Source organism: Rhopilema esculentum, chromosome 11 (genome assembly GCF_057945365.1).
Source record: "Rhopilema esculentum isolate cy_ngs chromosome 11, ASM5794536v1, whole genome shotgun sequence".
NCBI lineage: Eukaryota > Metazoa > Cnidaria > Scyphozoa > Rhizostomeae > Rhizostomatidae > Rhopilema > Rhopilema esculentum.
In genome coordinates, this window is record NC_142825.1 from 158,209 (window position 1) to 175,996 (window position 17,788).

Below are 17,788 nucleotides of genomic sequence, written 5' to 3' on the forward strand. Positions count from 1 at the left end.
AAATATAGAAAAACACTTTCAAATATCAGCCAACAATCATAGATATAGTCAAAGAACATATCTATCTTTATCTTATTGAACTTTATTGAGGAAACCAAATTTGTAGCAATTAACCCCAAAATTTGTCTTTAGACCCCCCATATCTCGGGAAAGCCCCCTTAAACCGTTGATCAACACCCAAATTCGAAATCTACGCAAAAAACTGAACCAGAATAGATTGGTCTCATAAATTCTCCGTTCGGGTGGTGGTGCTCCCCTTCCACCCTCTGGTCTATTTGGATCGGCAGAGCTTGCCGAGCTGCACGGCTCCAGTACGGCACGGTTTCAAGCGTCAAACTTATCATGTACCGAACTCAATGCAGAATAATATTTTTTTTACTTTCCTTACCAGAATTCATTTCTTTCTTGAAGGGCGCATGCGTTCAAACAAATATTTGAGATTGCGTGCCTTGACCAAGATACTTCATGTAACAATCTTAAGACCCATTTAGCGCGACATGATTAAGTTCGACGTTTGAAACGGCAGTCGCGCTAAATATGCTCAAGTGTCGCTCCAAACAGAGTTGGGTTCGGCACATATGAAGCGCGACGTTTGAACCAGGCCTTACTTGGCGTCTAAAGAAAAAATATCTGGCTTTGAAAAAAGTACACCTAAAATTCTTTTTCAAAAAGGGCACTTTGCGCACTTTTTCCAAACAAGAGGGGCCTGTGCCCCCGTGCCCCTCCGGCTCCGGCGGCCCTGTTTTATAGGAAATCAAAGAGATTCATATGAAGTCCTGACTTTAGTACCCTATTTATCATGACATTCTAAACTTGTGAAGAAATATCCTATGCCGAAATTTAGTCGATTTTCAAGATACCCACGGAAGATTGAAACAAAATGACAGTTAAGAAAGAATTGTTGGTAGCTGGAAATTATTTTTCAAATGCCCTTTTAGTCAAGTCCGCCCCCTTGCCCCTTGGTCGTTCCGGCATCCCTGACAATTGCAGCAAAAGGTGTTACCCCTAAATTTGTATTATGTATTTCATGATATTCTTTTCTGATATGTTGTGTTAGCTCAATAGGAACGAGGGGCTTATTCGAGAGGGCTGTAGCTCAATCAAATTATTAGAGAATTTTGATCAGTGGTGGAATTTATGTATTCGTACATCAATGAGAATCGACAAACGCGCATCGACGAACACGCATCGACGAACACGCATCGACGAACACGCATCGACGAACACGCATCGAAGAACGGGCATCGAAGAACGGGCATCGACGTACGCCCATAGTCTCTCCTTGATGTGACAGACCCTTGTGACATCAGGGCCTAAAATAAGAAATTTTCATAGATCCACATTTTTTATAAAAATTGGGCGTGGTGCTTTCCTGGGATTGGCATCATGGGCCTGGCGAATATAGAAACTGCCACCATAGTGCAAATAGCATGTCCTAATTGAGCAAATTCTTAAATGAATGAAGTATAAGATACAAAAGCTAATTCTTTACAATATATGGATTGGGTTAATATGAAAATTAGCAACATACAATGATGTCTTAACTTGTGCGCAAAAATTTATCGAAAGGAAACCCTTTTACATGGTTTGTTCGGATCTCCGTCAAAATTGTTTTTCTCTCCTTTCTCCTGCAATGCTTAAATCAGTCTTGCTTCCTAGACTTATATGTTTTTGGTTTTTTGGAGCCACATCTTTGCAGCTGCTCATGGAATTTGAAACTTGCAAGATCAAGCATATTTATTGCTATATCTGTTTAGATTGGTTAAGTTTTTCTGGAGCCATTCTGCTTTCCCCACCTGCTTCTATCTTTTTGTAGGTGGGAATTAGGCTCTCTAAATCGGCAGAATTGGGGTTTGCTGCGAGAATCCAAGCCATTGTCTCGCCAGGTAGAATTCCTCTGAGAAAAAATCTCAGATCTCTGTGATCCTAGTCATTATTTTTCAAGTTTCAATTCATCATTGAATGAATTATTTTGTCCCGTACAAAAGCTGGGTGAAGCTTGCTTAAATCTTTTTTGCTTATGAAAAACTCTTAATTGCATTCAGCCAACCAAATTCTTTGTTCTTTAAAAGTTTTGATACTATGAACGAGATCCTTGTTACAGATGGCACATAATCTATTCTCTCACTGATGTACAAACTTTGCTTGTCTCTTCTTATTCTCTTTTTGCACAGTTTGAAAGCATGATCTTTACCCCCATCTTGTTTGTAATGCAGACACCACGCACCCGCCAGTGCGACCAGATCTCAATTTTGTAATGATGCCAAAATATTCATAAAATTGTGTTAGATTTGCAAAAAATATGCTGATTTTTAAATCAAGGCAACCCCGCTCGAGAAAGAGGCTAACACATGCTCAGAATATCAAAAGTGGCCAGAGTTGCTATTTGGCCTTTTTGACCAATCATCTAAAACCCAGTGTACTCATTCTTCATGGTTTTAAAGGCCAAATTTCTCAATTTTGGCAGTTTTTCGAAACCCCTTGGCCGTCATAAATTGATTTGACCGAGGAAGCGAAATTTGGCTGAATTCTGGCCGCATGTTGCAAGAAACAACGAAATGCAAAAGAAGCAAAACTTTTTGCACAGATAATATTCAAAACTTTTTAAAATAATTTCAAAATTGCAAATGATGAATGCTGAAAGAAAGTGAAAGATAACAGACAGTTTAAGATAAAACGAGTGAAAACTTTTGTAACCTACAAAGCAAACTTTGATTACGCTATCACTCCCCACAATTAGAAAACATTTAGCTTTTTTGTATACTGCATTTAGCTGACTGAATTTGGCCGCAAACCATAAAATATATGGCTGACAATCATTCCAAACATCTGGCAAAATCCTGAAAGTGGAAAGTCCCAATTTACTCCCAATTTACCCCCATTTGGTAACGATAGACAAAGGTTCAATTGAACAATGAATTTTTAAAAAAATGTCAAAATTATGCTAGATTTTATACTAAATAACGATTTTTGGCCAATGTTATGCTAAAACCATAATATTATCCTAGATCAGGTCACATTGGCACCAGCCAACAAGGAAGTGGCTGGAACGAGGCTAGGAGGCGCGTACATAACTTTTTTTACGGCAACGCCCTTTGAAACAACGTAAAACACCCCTTTCAGAAAAAACTTGCTTCTTTCAGTCCTTATTCATAAACATACCGGTTCAAAGAAGATTTCAATTAATATAAAAAACAAAAAAGCCTTGACCACACAAGATAAAACACAATGAAAAAGAACAAAAACGGGTTCCCAGCAGAACTGCTACTAATGGGTTAGTTAGCATAAACTTTCAAAACTTTTTCTTCTATCTTCTTTCTTCTATCAAATCTATTATTGCAAAAAAATGGGGAGGACTGTTTTGTAACATTCCCATGTAAAATGTAATATGCCAATGTAATATGCGTTTTGGTACCCTATGCAAAAGTGTAACGTTGTGAAACGCAATGTGTTTCAAATCGTGTGATTTCATCATTGTGCGATGTTTGACACGTTTTTAAGAATTTAATATTTCACACTTGTCAATTACGCAAACTTTGGAGTCGCCATTAACGTTTAAGTAAGAAAAGGGTGAATGTTTGAAGTTTTAGAATCCTTTTTCTTGTTTAAGTGTGTAATTGCAGTGAAAAAAAAGCAGCTTGATGTGGCTGAGAAAATTCTCTTCATTCATGTACGACACTTGACTCTTGAGCGTCTTCAGCGCATTTCTCTGCTCGTTGATTTGGGTGTTGATTCGGTCATATGCTGGTTGAGTAGAAGCATTGTAGCTTTCAGCACAAGCTAAATATAAGAAAAATACCTTTAATTCAAACGGCCCTTGACGCATTGAGATTGCAGGGACAGCTCTGTCCTCCTACCAATTGGACAAAGCTTGACATAAATTCTATCAATATATTGCTTTTCTAGCCTATCGTTGACAATTCAAATCCTTCTATTTCGACAATCTTTTCGTATTGTAACTATCACTGGCTTTATAAATTTGAGTTAGCTTCCAATCATAAAGAACTGTCACGCAATAATTCTTCATTATATTCGATTGTATGTCGTACTGAAATGAGAGCTCTTTTTGTTTACACTCATTCCATTTGAAAAATTATCTTTAATCTGATTTTGATTTTATTCAAATTAATGATCAATAAAAGATGTGGTATCACTGTTCGACGCAAGAAAAAAGACCATAAGGTAAATAACAACGTAGAACAAAGATTGTTGCATATCTTTCATCCGTATATTGATCACAGGGGGCACAGTTATTTACAACTGCTTCAACAACAACAACAACAATGTACAAACCTTTATGATTCTTCCAGCGGAATCTGTCTACTAAAAAGTTGCATTGTTTAAAGAAGCCAGGGTCTCTGTTTAAGCAGTAATGATGCAGATGGCAACAGTTATCATATATTATTGCTTCAGGGGCTGTAAAAGAAATAAATAGGCCAACGAGAAGGCCAATAAATTACTTGTAAGAGGAAACAATAAGCGATGAAAGACATGATGAAAAACGCTTTTAAACATATCAATTTTTACACTGCTTTCGGTATTAAAATTTAAAACAAAATTAAAATATATATACATAGAAAAATAAATCGACACAATCGAGAAGAAACGATGAGCCTGATTACAGGAGAAAATCTTTGTTGATTCCAAACCAAAATAATTCAGTTTGGAAAAGATCCTGTTATTTGCTGCATTTACACATTTGGACATAATTGGCTTCACATTGTTACCAGATGTTTTCCCAAGATGGATTTTGCGTTTCCATTGCTAGTTTCGAAAACATTGTCATTCGATACCAAACTCCAAAACGATGCTGAAAATGTGGAGGCATTAAAAAAGTGGAGTCATTTGAAAACAGTCCTCCAATCTGAACCAATCTGGAAACACATCTCGTTTTGACTACGAAAACGGAATGACCTGAAAACTTTATGAAACTTTATCCCTGTACCTCTTCAAGATAACAGCACGTATTAATAAGACAAGATCAAATCGCTTATTATGACAATAGCTCGATGTGATAAATCCTGTATAAATACCTTCTGGCAATTTAGTTCGCATAATTGTGAATGGGACATTAGTAGACTCTTGGCATTGCATCATTTCAAAACCGTAGCAGATTTCTGAATAGATAAAAAAGGTGTTCCTAAAACAAAATTTTGGAAAGAAAGAGCAAAAGTTGCCAAACGGGAGGTCATACGGAACGAGTTCATAGAAAGTTCACTATTTTTTAATCGCGGAAGCTGTTGACATCATCATCCTTTCTGAAGCAACGATTTATGTCAGGTTTGTTAATAACTCATGAGATTTCCTTGAATCATTTGGATGACGACTAACTATTTTACAACAAACGGAAACCATGCTATATGTTTGGTGGAAAGTTCAAGTGGACAACAATACAATTTTCTCTGAAGAGTAACTGCACTGATAAGTTAACTCCAAATGGGCACCTCAGATATATATGCTACAATTTAATGACACATTTTTTCTAAAGCAAGGAACATTAATTAAAAGAGCATACCGTGTTGACAGTAAACTGTGAATATACCAGGCAACAAATTTGGATGACCTCGATATGTTTTAGCACATTCCTCCCTGGTGTCGCTCTTCATTTTATCCATTGTGTAGGAGCCACGGTCGGATAGCTGTGGCCACGAAGGAAAGAAGCTCAAACTTTTGGACAAGAAACTGTTCGATGTTGAGGTGTCATGAGGCTGGAAATCTGTGACATACCTTGACTTCACAATTAGATCTTCAAGCAACGTGATTCACGGCTGTGGCAAAGAAGCAGCAGGAAGACATTTTATAACTCCATAAACAATGGGGGCACAAATCTGAAGCTCGGATAGAGCCTCTGGGTCTTTCCTTATTATCAGCCCAGAGGATAAACGTGCTGCCAAATGATTGAAGGAAGCTGTCGGTGGTATATAAGAACAAACCGGCGAATTTGATGAAATGCACCTGAAGAAGGTACATAGCTCCCTTGGAAATTGCTAACAGCCTTGAAAGAGCTCTTCACAAGCTTCAAGCACGTGCAAAATGTTTGGATGTTCGTGGCTTAGAAGTGTATTAAGTGATGCTCTTTCTACGCATTCCAAATATTTCGATGAAACAAGTTTTCTTAGTAGCATCCTGGTTTTCCTCTTCTTGATACAAACTCGTTGGCTGAAGCTAGTAATGATACCAAACCAAAGAAAGAAATCTTGAATTAGAAGTGAAAGAATAAATTTTGCACTCTTCTTATTATCGCCAGCAAATAGAATTAACTAAAATGAGAAAGCTTCAGAATCTGACAGAGTAAAGCATAGAACTGGCCCGCGTTTTCATAAAGATCAGAAGTTTTCATAAAGAATTGCTCATATATTGACTACAATAGTCTACGTAATAACTTTCAGAAGAAAAAATTCTTGATGTGGAACTGAAGTAGCCCATCACGGTAGCAATACTATAATGTACGAAAAATTTATCTTTAAGCACAAAAAAGATATCTATCACTTATCTTCCATTCAGCATTACAGGGTTGGCCTCGTCTGGTAGCTCTTGAAGGCCTCGAGAATATTTCCTCCGATAGCCAAGTGATGTTGCATCGCATAAGATTATTGGAGGATATTGTCCAGACTTAGAACAAGAAAACCTGGAAATGAAATCAACGTCTAGTAGCCGAACAAATGAGTACCAGGCCATTCGCCATTGGTCATACGTCAAACAGTGTGACACATCAAATCTTGAGGCACGTAGGTTGAGTTTCCATATCTTCAGGTAGCTGACAAGGCTTTGGCTGTAAGGAACATTGTAGAAGAAGAATAGATAAAGTGAACATGTGAAAAAGTATTTGCATATGCCATATTCATATGCAAGGATGCATTGATGTTGGCAAGAGGAAAACGTAAACTTCAACAGAGTCAAATAGTTATCAGATATAGATTCACGAGAAAATTCTCTTCTTCAATGAAAATCTCCTGATGAGAAGCAAAAGGGTACCTGTGGCCATGAAGAAAATGAAGCATATAGTCTCCCAGCACATCGTGCCCAACAAGAAACTCGCCCATGTTCAAAATTCCTTTTGCGCAACCATCATATGGTTGAATCAAACCACACTGCGCATTCTGGCATCTTCTGTACGGCACTGAAAAAATTAATTTAGGTTTGTATAAAAAGGAAATATATCTCTTTCGTCATTAATCAAAGTAAGGGCTACTTGACGTTGTGATAATTGATAATTGCTTCTTCAAGAAAAGATTAACTTAATAAAGTTAACAGAACACAAAGTTCTCACAGGTTCGCATCTTCTCTTCCTACAGTTAGCTAATGCGTGACATCAACATATACTAAGCCGATTAGCATTTCAATTGGCCATTGACTTCGGAAATCATGTTTGCTACATATTGATCAAGTCTTCTGTATAATTTTCTGCATGTCTATATAAATTAGTTTTTTAACTATTCAAAACAAGGACCGAGAGGCCTTGTCCCCTTCCCGAAAAACTTAGCTGGTATAAGTAAAATACTTTTACTTTGTAAAACATGACTGTTTTTACATCTATTTATTAGGGCTGCCCACCCCCCAAACAAAAAATTGCATCTCGGTCTTTGATTCAAAAAGTCTAAGATCTCAAAAATTCATAGATCACCTTGCACAGCCAGTATCATTTTTGTGGTAAAAAGCCTGTGAGATGATCCACTCCAATCAATCGTTGCCTCGTTAATATCATAACCACAGAATGGGCATACACTATAATTGTTAAAGATAGGTCTTCCAAATGCAGACATAGATAAATAGACCTCTGCAAGTTAGATAAGTTTTGTCTTTGATTGGTCTTTTCTAAGCTGTCAAATCTGAAATTCCATTATATACCTTATTGTCAATCAATGAAGACCTTATGATAAACACAAGAACTCCAAAGATAAACCATGAGGTATATTAAAATGACTGTTTTTCCTATTGGACAAATACTTTAGGCACTATGATAGAGCTGCAGCTTCACAAAAGGTGCATGAAAATTCATAGGCAGATGGTGAATACATGCATATTAAGGTAAAATATAGGGAAGATAAACACGAGATGTACTCATGTGGGTAGTTTTGTTCAGAACAAGACTGAAAACAATGATTAGCAAAATGCTCTAAGCAGAATGAAGGTGCTCCATAAAAAAGCCCCTTAGAAACTCTAGGCGCTTTATTTTGCACCTCTAAATTGTTCAGATTTTTCTAGATATGTAAGTTGCCATCGCTTGATGAGATTTTATCACTGCCAGTATCACTACTGTTATGTTCAGATTCAAATATTGCTTCATCAAAACGCATGGGTTTAAGTTGGACATTTAACTTTGTTTCCTTTAATGCTATCCATTTTATAAGACACCCTAGAACATCCACTACTCTCAACAGAAATGAAAACTGAAAATTAATGTGATAATTTGGACAGAAATGTGATTGCTGATTTGCACAGGTGATTTTAAATTATTAAGAAAAAACAGGAAATTACACTTCAATAGAATATTAATGCTTGCGAAAATCAAATAAATCTGCGGGAGAATGCACTCGATGGCCTGTGTCCTTGGTGGTTATTAGAGGGCTATTGGATTAAAAATGGTATAAAAAATACAACGTTGAATTTGCTGAATTTTTTCTCAAGGGGTTATCTTATGCAAATCATGTTATTGCGGTCTGTTGAGAAGATTGTTTATGCTTGATCAAGTTAATTCAACAAATGTCAAAAGTTTATTTTGCTTCGTGGTAATATTGTTTTTACGTTTTGAAGGGCTCTATAAATCACTATCCAAGGTCTCTGCTTTTCTTCCCTTCAATTCTTCCTGTGAGGGTTAATATCTCCAAACTTTCTTTCCTCATAAGATGCCCCAAAAATTCCAACTTTTGTTACACATAGGGCTCCTGAAACCCTGTTTACCAACACATTGCCCTTTAGGCCATGAGTGGTTTTGCCTTACCCAATGACAGTAGAGCTTGACATCTGGTAACTTTGTAGCTTTATCACAATCACAATTTGTTACCTAAACCAGTGGATAGAAGGACATCTTGCTGCTACAGAGAGACACCCACTTTCAGTAAGCATAGATAACAAAGAACGGCCAAAGATGTTTAAAGATCAGTGTTGAATGGGAAAAGGCCTTTTCAAGTGAAATTGCTCTAACAGCTCTTTTTTGCAGTTTGAAAATAGGGTATGAGGCAAATGTTTGTATAAGGCAAATGTTTGACCCCAAACAATGATACTGTACTGGAGAAATGACATAAATAGAGAATTGTAGATGCATATTAAAGAATCCAGAAGAAGTTCCAAAAATCTTACATGATTTACCCTGGTGATATGTTGTTCACCAATTTTAATTAGGATGTCGGATCTGATTTTTAGTAATTCAAAATTTACGTCATTGACTGAAACAAATTGATGTCTTTCTTGTTGGGGATACGAGCTGAAACGGCTATTGTCTTTCCTTTTGTTTGTCGCTCAAAGTTTAAATCCAATCAGAGAAAAGTGTATTAATAGAGCATGCGCAGTCGCTTCCATTTTGCCGCGAAATACTGGTTTCATATCTCGCTCTCGCAGCTTCACTCGCTTGGATAAAACTGGAGTTGCATGATGTTTTATCGTTCTGTTGTTGTTTATAAAGTACCTTTCTTGCAGAGGCCTAGATGGAGTGGCCCTCTAAGCAAAATTAGGCTATAGCTCACAGGAAATTAGTCTTGTGTTTGTAGCTGGATTTATTATGAACCGAAGGAATTATCATGGCGGGGTTCCGGGTGCAGAATTGTTTCGTCATGTTTATCTATCAAGATATCTTGTTATAGTGAGGACTGTGAATCGAATAAAAAGGACATCGGGTATTATCACTGTAAATTTGGGAACTATGTTGGCTATACACAATCTTGAACGGAAAAATATTTTTCGTCTGGGCCTAACAACATAAATGAAATTGCATCATTGAGCAGAGCTTCAATGTCAACCAAAGCTTTAATATTAATATTTTCGGTTATCTAAGCCTCTAAGCTCAATTACGACCAACAAATCCGTAGGAAACTAGATAACGCATGGGCTCCGACGCTGGTTGGAAAGTTTGGGGGGGGGGGGGCAAGGGAGATTTTAACAATCATAACAAAATTTTTTAAAAAAGTTATATTGTCTCGCTAATTAGTGGGGGTATGGCACCCCCCCATGGCCCCCTTCGTCAGAGGCCCTGTAATACCCCCTGCTTGCAGCAGAGTTATCCAGATTTACCCCCACACCCGTAAGTCTTTGATTGTAAAGAAAGGCAAAGTATTCACACTCTTCATTTCTAGATTTATCCCCCCCCCCCTTATTTCTGTCGCTGACGCACAAATTAGCAAGTTTAGTTTATTATCTAAACTCTGAAATAATTTCAAATTTGCATAGTGTTCTTGGTTGTTTGGAATATGCTGATTTAAAACAACTGGCAAGGAAAAAGGCAGGGGCAGAACTGATGCTGTTTACTGAAACCTTACTCATTTGAACATATCATAGACTGGTCTAATTTGAGTCATATTTTTGATGTTATTTGTCACTTCCAAAAATGGAAGTGGTACTGTAACATAGAGATTACCAGAATTCTGAAAATATGTCTTGTTCATCATAAGAAATCCCTTTGCCTGTCTTAAATAATGACCCCTTAGAATAAAAAAGTTTTTGGTGGGGTTGGATCAACCAAATGTTATTTTTTTTATTCAAAAATGTCTGAATTACGAATTAAAAACTTTTCTTTAACTTGCATGTCACTGAACAGAACAGTGAAAGATTACTTTAGTTATCAAAATGGGAAACTTAAGGGCACTTTAAGGTATTCACAGCTAAGCAAACATTCCCTTTAAATCATGCACATACATCTGCAAAAATGAGAAATGGTCAATCAGATAACTTCAGTGAATGCCATATGTTCTTGATTTATTTGGGAAAGTGAAGGAAAATTCAAGTAATAGAAACATAATTTATTGGTTCTTATGAGGTAACCTATAGCATTTTAAGCACTATCTTTTGACTGCTGAACTTATAAAAATTGCTTACTTAAAGCATGCAGCCTTTCTAAATAACAGAGAGAGTGACAGACTTCCTCTTCTATCTTTCTGCATTAGAATGAAGCCTTCTGTCTTTCATACTTTGAACTGGAGTTACAGTGTTGGTGAACAAATTTATATTAGGGGGATGGGGTGCTGCCCGTAGTGTTACTCCCCATTCAGCAAATAGTTCTAAAGGAAATGTAGTAGAGTATTATTGAAAATACACTACTTGCACAAACTGTAGTTATGGTGCAGTCCATGCTGTAGTTATAAAAGGATGTTATGCAGTGATGAATGATCAATGTTTTATCAAATCATCATCGGAAAAGAATGCATTGAATCAACAAAATCAAAATATACACTGCTGTTGGAAATCCAATTTATTATAAATACTTTGATCTATATATCCTGACAGTTGTGGACATGCACCCAATGGTAACTTTCTAAGTTCATTTGTTTTTTTCATTGATACAGCAAAATATGTTTCTGAAATTGTGCCAAATACCTACTTTGTACTTGGTGCAATTGGCAATCAACTGGGGTTTCCCTTTTATTACAAATAACAACCATTGGGTTCCTTTAGACTACCTAATGGACATACTTTGCATAAAACTAGTAACCAAATTGATGTTTCCTTTAAACAAATTGTAAGAACTTGCCATTGGCATAAGACCTTTGCTTCTTGACATGAGGAGTTTATTTAGAAAAAGACATAAGCAACAATTTTGTGCAACAACTCCAAATAGTCCTGCCCAGTATAAAAAATTTATCAGGTTATTAGCTGTATGTGGGACTCAGGGTCCTTTAAAGCACAAAATTTAAGTTATTTCAATTTCAATCTGGATACCGTGTTCACAAAGATTCTTGCTCCTATGCAATTTGCAGCAAAGCAGTTGTTTCAAACAAATAAAAATAGATAAAGGAGAAGGGGCATTATCATCAGAATTTGAAGTGCGAGATTTCCAAGAAAACAAACGGATTTCCAGGGGCTTTCAAAAACAAAACAATGGGATTTTCAACCAAGGTGCATCCGATTTCCACAGAGTGATTTTTCCTCGTGGTAATTTGCGATTCTGGTTGTTACGCGTAGCTGCGATACAGGCCTAATGCAAACTGACAGCATCCTGGCATAGAGAACAATTTTAAGAGTGTATGGTCAATTGAAACTTTTTTCCCTTGCTCGTCTGTTGAATATTGATGCCTAACTCGCTTAGAATCGCTCCTCGGTTCACTTTGCGTTGAGATAGAAGTTTCACAAACTTTCCCTCCAAGACGCTGGCATTCCCGAACCTTACTGCGCATGTTCCATCAATACATTTTTCAAAAGTCTCGTTTACATTTTAAACTTTGGCCATTCGTATCCCCAACAATTTCTGAAAGGTAGGACCGAAACCAAGCCAGGGCCTCTCCTCTGATACCATAATGTTCAAGTTTGTTAATCAAAATATCGTGCTTAACAGTATCAAGAGCTTTTTGAAGGTCAATGAATATTCCACATCCACATCCAAGTTTGTTTCTTATTGCTTCAGTCATACTAATCAAAGCATGGTAAATTGAATGATTTTCCTGAAAACCAAATTGTAAAGGGTAGATTACTTTGTTATGAGTAATAAACGAATAGAGTTGTTTGTACATTAATTTTTCATATAAGCTGAAGACTGGCAACATCGATATAGGCCTATAGTTTGACTTAGTTTTGGTGTCCCCCTTTTTAAAAACAGGAATTATTTTGGCTACTTTTAAAGGGCATATTTCGCATTAGCAGTTGGCTAATAAAACAAAAGACTTTGAAGTGGAATTCCATTGTTTTGTGACTATTCATTTCTTCTAAATTAGTTTTTATTGCCATAAAAATTCACCCTCGATTCCATGCTTTGTATTAAACAAAAGAGATAATTGAATGGAATTAGCCAATCATGTTCACAACAGATGCCCTTCAATTCATTTGGAAAAATTCCTTTGAAGAACGACTGATTGATGAGTGTAGCTAAGGAATTCGAAATATAGGGTCCTAGGATTTTCAATAGATTGATTGGGATACTGAGTGGCCCAGAAGACTTTGATGAGTCAAATCTAGAAATTTCATTCTCAACTTCTATGTGATCGACTGGAGAGAGGAAGATTGAGTTTAAGTTTTTTATTTTCAAGATATTCAATAGGTGACTCAGATCTTTTTGGTAAAGTTTTGGTAATATTCTCAGCAACATTGACAAAGTACTTGTTAAAGATATTAGAAATTTTAGTTGTGTCTGAAATTATTTCTTCTTTATCCTTGATTTTACCAATACTTGAAGGGATATGGAGCCTTTCTTAGAGATAATTGATTTTATGCTTACCCACAGTTTTCTCATATTTTGACATTTCGTAGAGAAATAGGCGTGGAGATAGTTTAGCTTGCTTTTCTTTATCTCATTTGTTACTTGATTTCTGAATTTTCTGTAGAGTTGAAGATCCGATCTATTTCTTTTCATTTGTCTAAAAATAGGATTATGAATTCGCATCATTTTTTGTATTCTGCTGTTGATCCAACGTTTTGCTTTTATTTCTGATTCTTTTTTGTGCACTTTTTAACTGGTACATGTTTTTGTGCACTTTTCAACAAGCATATCAATGTCTTGAGAGAATTTATTATAGTTTCCATTAATATCAGTATCATTATCAATTTATAGCTAAATTCTAATTTATTAAATTCTAATTGGCGGTAAACGTACTTAGGCCCATTTTTTGAAACGTAAAAAACATGGAACCGGTACTTTAATAATGGCCCTTCCCCACCTAAAACAGTTTATAATAGACCTATATATGATTTACTATAGGTTTTAGTACAATATATGGTGTTTTTGGAGAAACCGGATTCTTCATGTTCGCCCATGAAGACAGGTTAAGGAAATAAAATTGCAAATCTGACACTAAAATAGACATCGTTTATTTAATTTTTTGCATGTACGAGCTAAGAAATGAAACGCATCATATAGACGACAAAACAGAGGTGGAGGGTCAAAAGTTATAACTTCCTGATCGCAAAAAAGTCGGCCTAAAATCAATTGCAGTGCTTTTAAAAAGAAGACCCTTTCTTGCGTATTTAAATGACGAAAGCTACAATAAAATGTAAAAAAAGAACTTTGCCTTACCGTTATCCACACTCAGTGACTTGAAAAACTGTAGCTGTTTTTCTTAGTAATGTTGATGGAATTTTTAGGAACAAAGCGGAGTTAGAAATCCTAATCAATAATCCACAAAAAAGACTGGATCGAGCAACCTCTTTTAGATGGATCGAGCAACCTCTTTTGGGCGCCATTATAAAGGCAACGGCCATTATTGCGCGGGAAATCCAAATCTGTTATGGATAGCTATGGCTGATCATGGAACACAGCGTTGCGCTTTTCGTTTTAATAAAAGAAGAAAGCCGAAAATAGACGCCGAATTATTCAGAAGTGATGGCGATGGAAGTTCAGATGAAAAATCCAAAATAAAATTTAAATTACCAAGAACTTTTCACTCGTAAGTTATCATTTCAGTTTGTGTATTTTAGGCCCGTTTCTCTAAAGAGCAATGAATCGCTAGGATCCCATGTAAAAATTTTAAAACATGGTTATTTGTAATGGCTAGGTAAAACTTCCAAGGTGGCATTATTTGCCATGGGTACTTGGATAGAAGTTGTTTTCGTCTCTCTATAAACACATGTGATCGGTAGGATTCTGTGTATCAATTTTTTAGATGGTTATATACCATGGCAGGGTACAACTTCCTAGGTGGCATCATTTGCAATGGGCACTTGAATAGAAGAGGTTTCCGTCTCTCAATAAGCATAAGAAATCGGTAGCATTCTTTTTCTAAATTTTTAGAACATGGTTATTTGTAATGGCTAAGTAAAACTTCCAAGGTGGCATTATTTGCCATGGCCATGGGTACTTGGATAGAAGTGGTTTCCGTCTCTCTATAAACACATGGAATCGGTAGGATTCTGTGTATAAAATATCAACATTGTTATATATGGTGGCTGGGTAAAACTTTCTAGGTGGCATCATTTGCCATGGGTACTTGGAAAGAAGGGGTTGCCGTCTTTCTATAACCACAAGGAATCGGTAGGATTCTGTGTATCACTTTTTTAGATGGTTATATACCGTGACTTGGTACAACTTCCTAGGCGGCATTATTTGCCATGGGCACTTGGATAGAAGGGGTTTCCGTCTCTCTATAAACACATGGAATCGGTTGGATTCTGTGTAAAGAATATTAAAACGGTTTTATATGGTGGCTGGGTAAAACTTTCTAGGTGGCGTCATTTGCCATGGGTACTTGGAAAGAAGGTGTTGCCGTCTCTCTATAACCACAAGAAATCGACAGGATTCTGTGTATCACTTTTTTAGATGGTTATATACCGTGACTGGGTACAACTTCCTAGGTGGCATCATTTGCCATGGGCACTTCGAAAAAAGGGGTTGTCATCTCTCTAAAAGCACAAAGAATCGGTAGGATTCTGTGTATCAATTTTTTAGATGGTTATATACCGTGACTGAGTAAAACTTCCTAGGTGGCATCATTTGCCATGGGCACTTGGATCGAAGGGGTTGTCGTCTCTCTAAAAGCACAAAGAATCGGTAGGATTCTGAGTATCAATTTTTTTAACATGGTTATATACCGTGGCTGGGTACAACTTTCTAGGTGGCATCATTTGCCATGGGCACTTGAATAGAAGAGGTTTCCGTCTCTCAATAAGCATAAGAAATCGGTAGCATTCTGTTTCTAAATTTTTAGAACATGGTTATTTGTAATGGCTAAGTAAAACTTCCAAGGTGGCATTATTTGCCATGGCTATGGGTACTTGGATAGAAGTGGTTTCCGTCTCTCTACAAACACATGGAATCGGTAGGATTCTGTGTATAAAATATCAACATTGTTATATATGGTGGCTGGGTAAAACTTTCTAGGTGGCATCATTTGCCATGGGTACTTGGAAAGAAGGGGTTGCCGTCTTTCTATAACCACAAGGAATCGGTAGGATTCTGTGTATCACTTTTTTAGATGGTTATATACCGTGACTGGGTACAACTTCCTAGGCGGCATTATTTGCCATGGGCACTTGGATAGAAAGGGTTTCCGTCTCTCTATAAACACATGGAATCGGTTGGATTCTGTGTAAAAAATATCAAAACGGTTTTATATGGTGGCTGGGTAAAACTTTCTAGGTGGCGTCATTTGCCATGGGTACTTGGAAAGAAGGTGTTGCCGTCTCTCTATAACCACAAGAAATCGACAGGATTCTGTGTATCACTTTTTTAGATGGTTATATACCGTGACTGGGTACAACTTCCTAGGTGGCATCATTTGCCATGGGCACTTCGAAAAAAGGGGTTGTCATCTCTCTAAAAGCACAAAGAATCGGTAGGATTCTGTGTATCAATTTTTTAGATGGTTATATACCGTGACTGGGTACAACTTCCTAGGTGGCATCATTTGCCATGGGCACTTCGAAAAAAGGGGTTGTCATCTCTCTAAAAGCACAAAGAATCGATAGGATTCTGTGTATCACATTTTTAGATGGTTATATACAGTGACTGGGTACAACTTCCTAGGTGGCATCATTTGCCATGGGCACTTCGAAAAAAGAGGTTGTCATCTCTCTAAAAGCACAAAGAATCGGTAGGATTCTGTGTATCAATTTTTTAGATGGTTATATACCGTGACTGGGTACAACTTCCTAGGTGGCATCATTTGCCATGGGCACTTCGAAAAAAGGGGTTGTCATCTCTCTAAAAGCACAAAGAATCGGTAGGATTCTGTGTATCAATTTTTTAGATGGTTATATACCGTGACTGGGTACAACTTCCTAGGTGGCATCATTTGCCATGGGCACTTTGATAGAAGGAGTTGTCGTCTTTCTATAACCACAAGGAATTGGTAGGATTCTGTGTATCAATTTTTTAGATGGTTATATACCGTGGCTGGGTACAACTTCCTAGGTGGAATCATTTGCCATGGGCACTTGGATAGAAGGGGTTGTCTTCTCTCTAAAAGCACAAAAAATCGGTAGGATTCTGAGTATCAATTTTTTTAACATGTTTATATACCGTGGCTGGGTACAACTTCCTAGGTGGCATCATTTGCCATGGGCACTTGGATAGAAGGGGTTGTCGTCTCTCTAAAAGCACAAAGAATCGGTAGGATTCTGTGTATCAATTTTTTAGATGGTTATATACCGTGGCTGGGTAAAACTTCCTAGGTGGCATCATTTGCCATGGGCACTTGGATAGAAGGTGTTGCTGTCTCTCTATAACCACAAGAAATCGATAGGATTCTGTGTATCAATTTTTAAGATGGTTATATACCGTGGCTGGGTACAACTTTCTAGGTGGCATCATTTGCCATGGGCACTTGAATAGAAGAGGTTTCCGTCTCTCAATAAGCATAAAAAATCGGTAGCATTCTGTTTCTAAATTTTTAGAACATGGTTATTTGTAATGGCTAAGTGAAACTTCCAAGGTGGTAATATTTGCCATGGGTACTTGGATAGAAGTGGTTTCCGTCTCTCTATAAACACATGGAATCGGTAGGATTCTGTGTATAAAATATCAACATTGTTATATATGGTGGCTGGGTAAAACTTTCTAGGTGGCATCATTTGCCATGGGTACTTGGAAAGAAGGGGTTGCCGTCTTTCTATAACCACAAGGAATCGGTAGGATTCTGTGTATCACTTTTTTAGATGGTTATATACCGTGACTGGGTACAACTTCCTAGGTGGCATCATTTGCCATGGGCACTTA

At 37.1% G+C, this 17,788-nt stretch overlaps 1 protein-coding gene across 7 annotated transcripts; it reads right to left on the reverse strand.

The window, feature by feature from the left end:
- Nucleotides 1-280: 280 nt before the first annotated feature.
- Nucleotides 281-14,647, reverse strand: LOC135693013 (uncharacterized). Of its 7 annotated transcripts, none has more exons than XR_016144246.1 (6): nucleotides 7,625-13,707; nucleotides 6,976-7,120; nucleotides 5,516-6,772; nucleotides 5,034-5,117; nucleotides 4,294-4,416; nucleotides 281-3,780 (listed from the first exon to the last, which is right to left on the reverse strand). XR_016144246.1 is itself a non-coding variant. In XM_089111281.1 (6 exons), the coding sequence occupies exons 3-6, from the start codon at nucleotides 5,613-5,615 to the stop codon at nucleotides 3,587-3,589; spliced, it is 501 nt and encodes a 166-aa protein (XP_088967407.1). In that variant the 5' UTR covers nucleotides 5,616-6,772; nucleotides 6,976-7,120; nucleotides 14,153-14,641; the 3' UTR covers nucleotides 281-3,586. The 7 variants fall into 7 exon arrangements, 1 of the variants encoding a protein (XP_088967407.1); XM_089111281.1 differs by lacking the exon at nucleotides 7,625-13,707 and adding an exon at nucleotides 14,153-14,641; XR_016144244.1 differs by adding an exon at nucleotides 14,153-14,647 and having other exon boundaries at nucleotides 4,294-6,772; nucleotides 7,625-12,587.
- Nucleotides 14,648-17,788: the final 3,141 nt, after the last annotated feature.

Coding starts and splice junctions, on each gene's coding strand:
- LOC135693013 (XM_089111281.1), bottom strand. CDS start 5,615: ATGGATAAAATGAAGAGCGACACCAGGGAGGAATGTGCTAAAACATAT. Junction 5,118..5,515: donor CACAGTTTACTGTCAACACG/GTATGCTCTTTT, acceptor TTATCTATTCAG/AAATCTGCTACGGTTTTGAA. Junction 3,781..4,293: donor CCGCTGGAAGAATCATAAAG/GTTTGTACATTG, acceptor TCTTATATTTAG/CTTGTGCTGAAAGCTACAAT.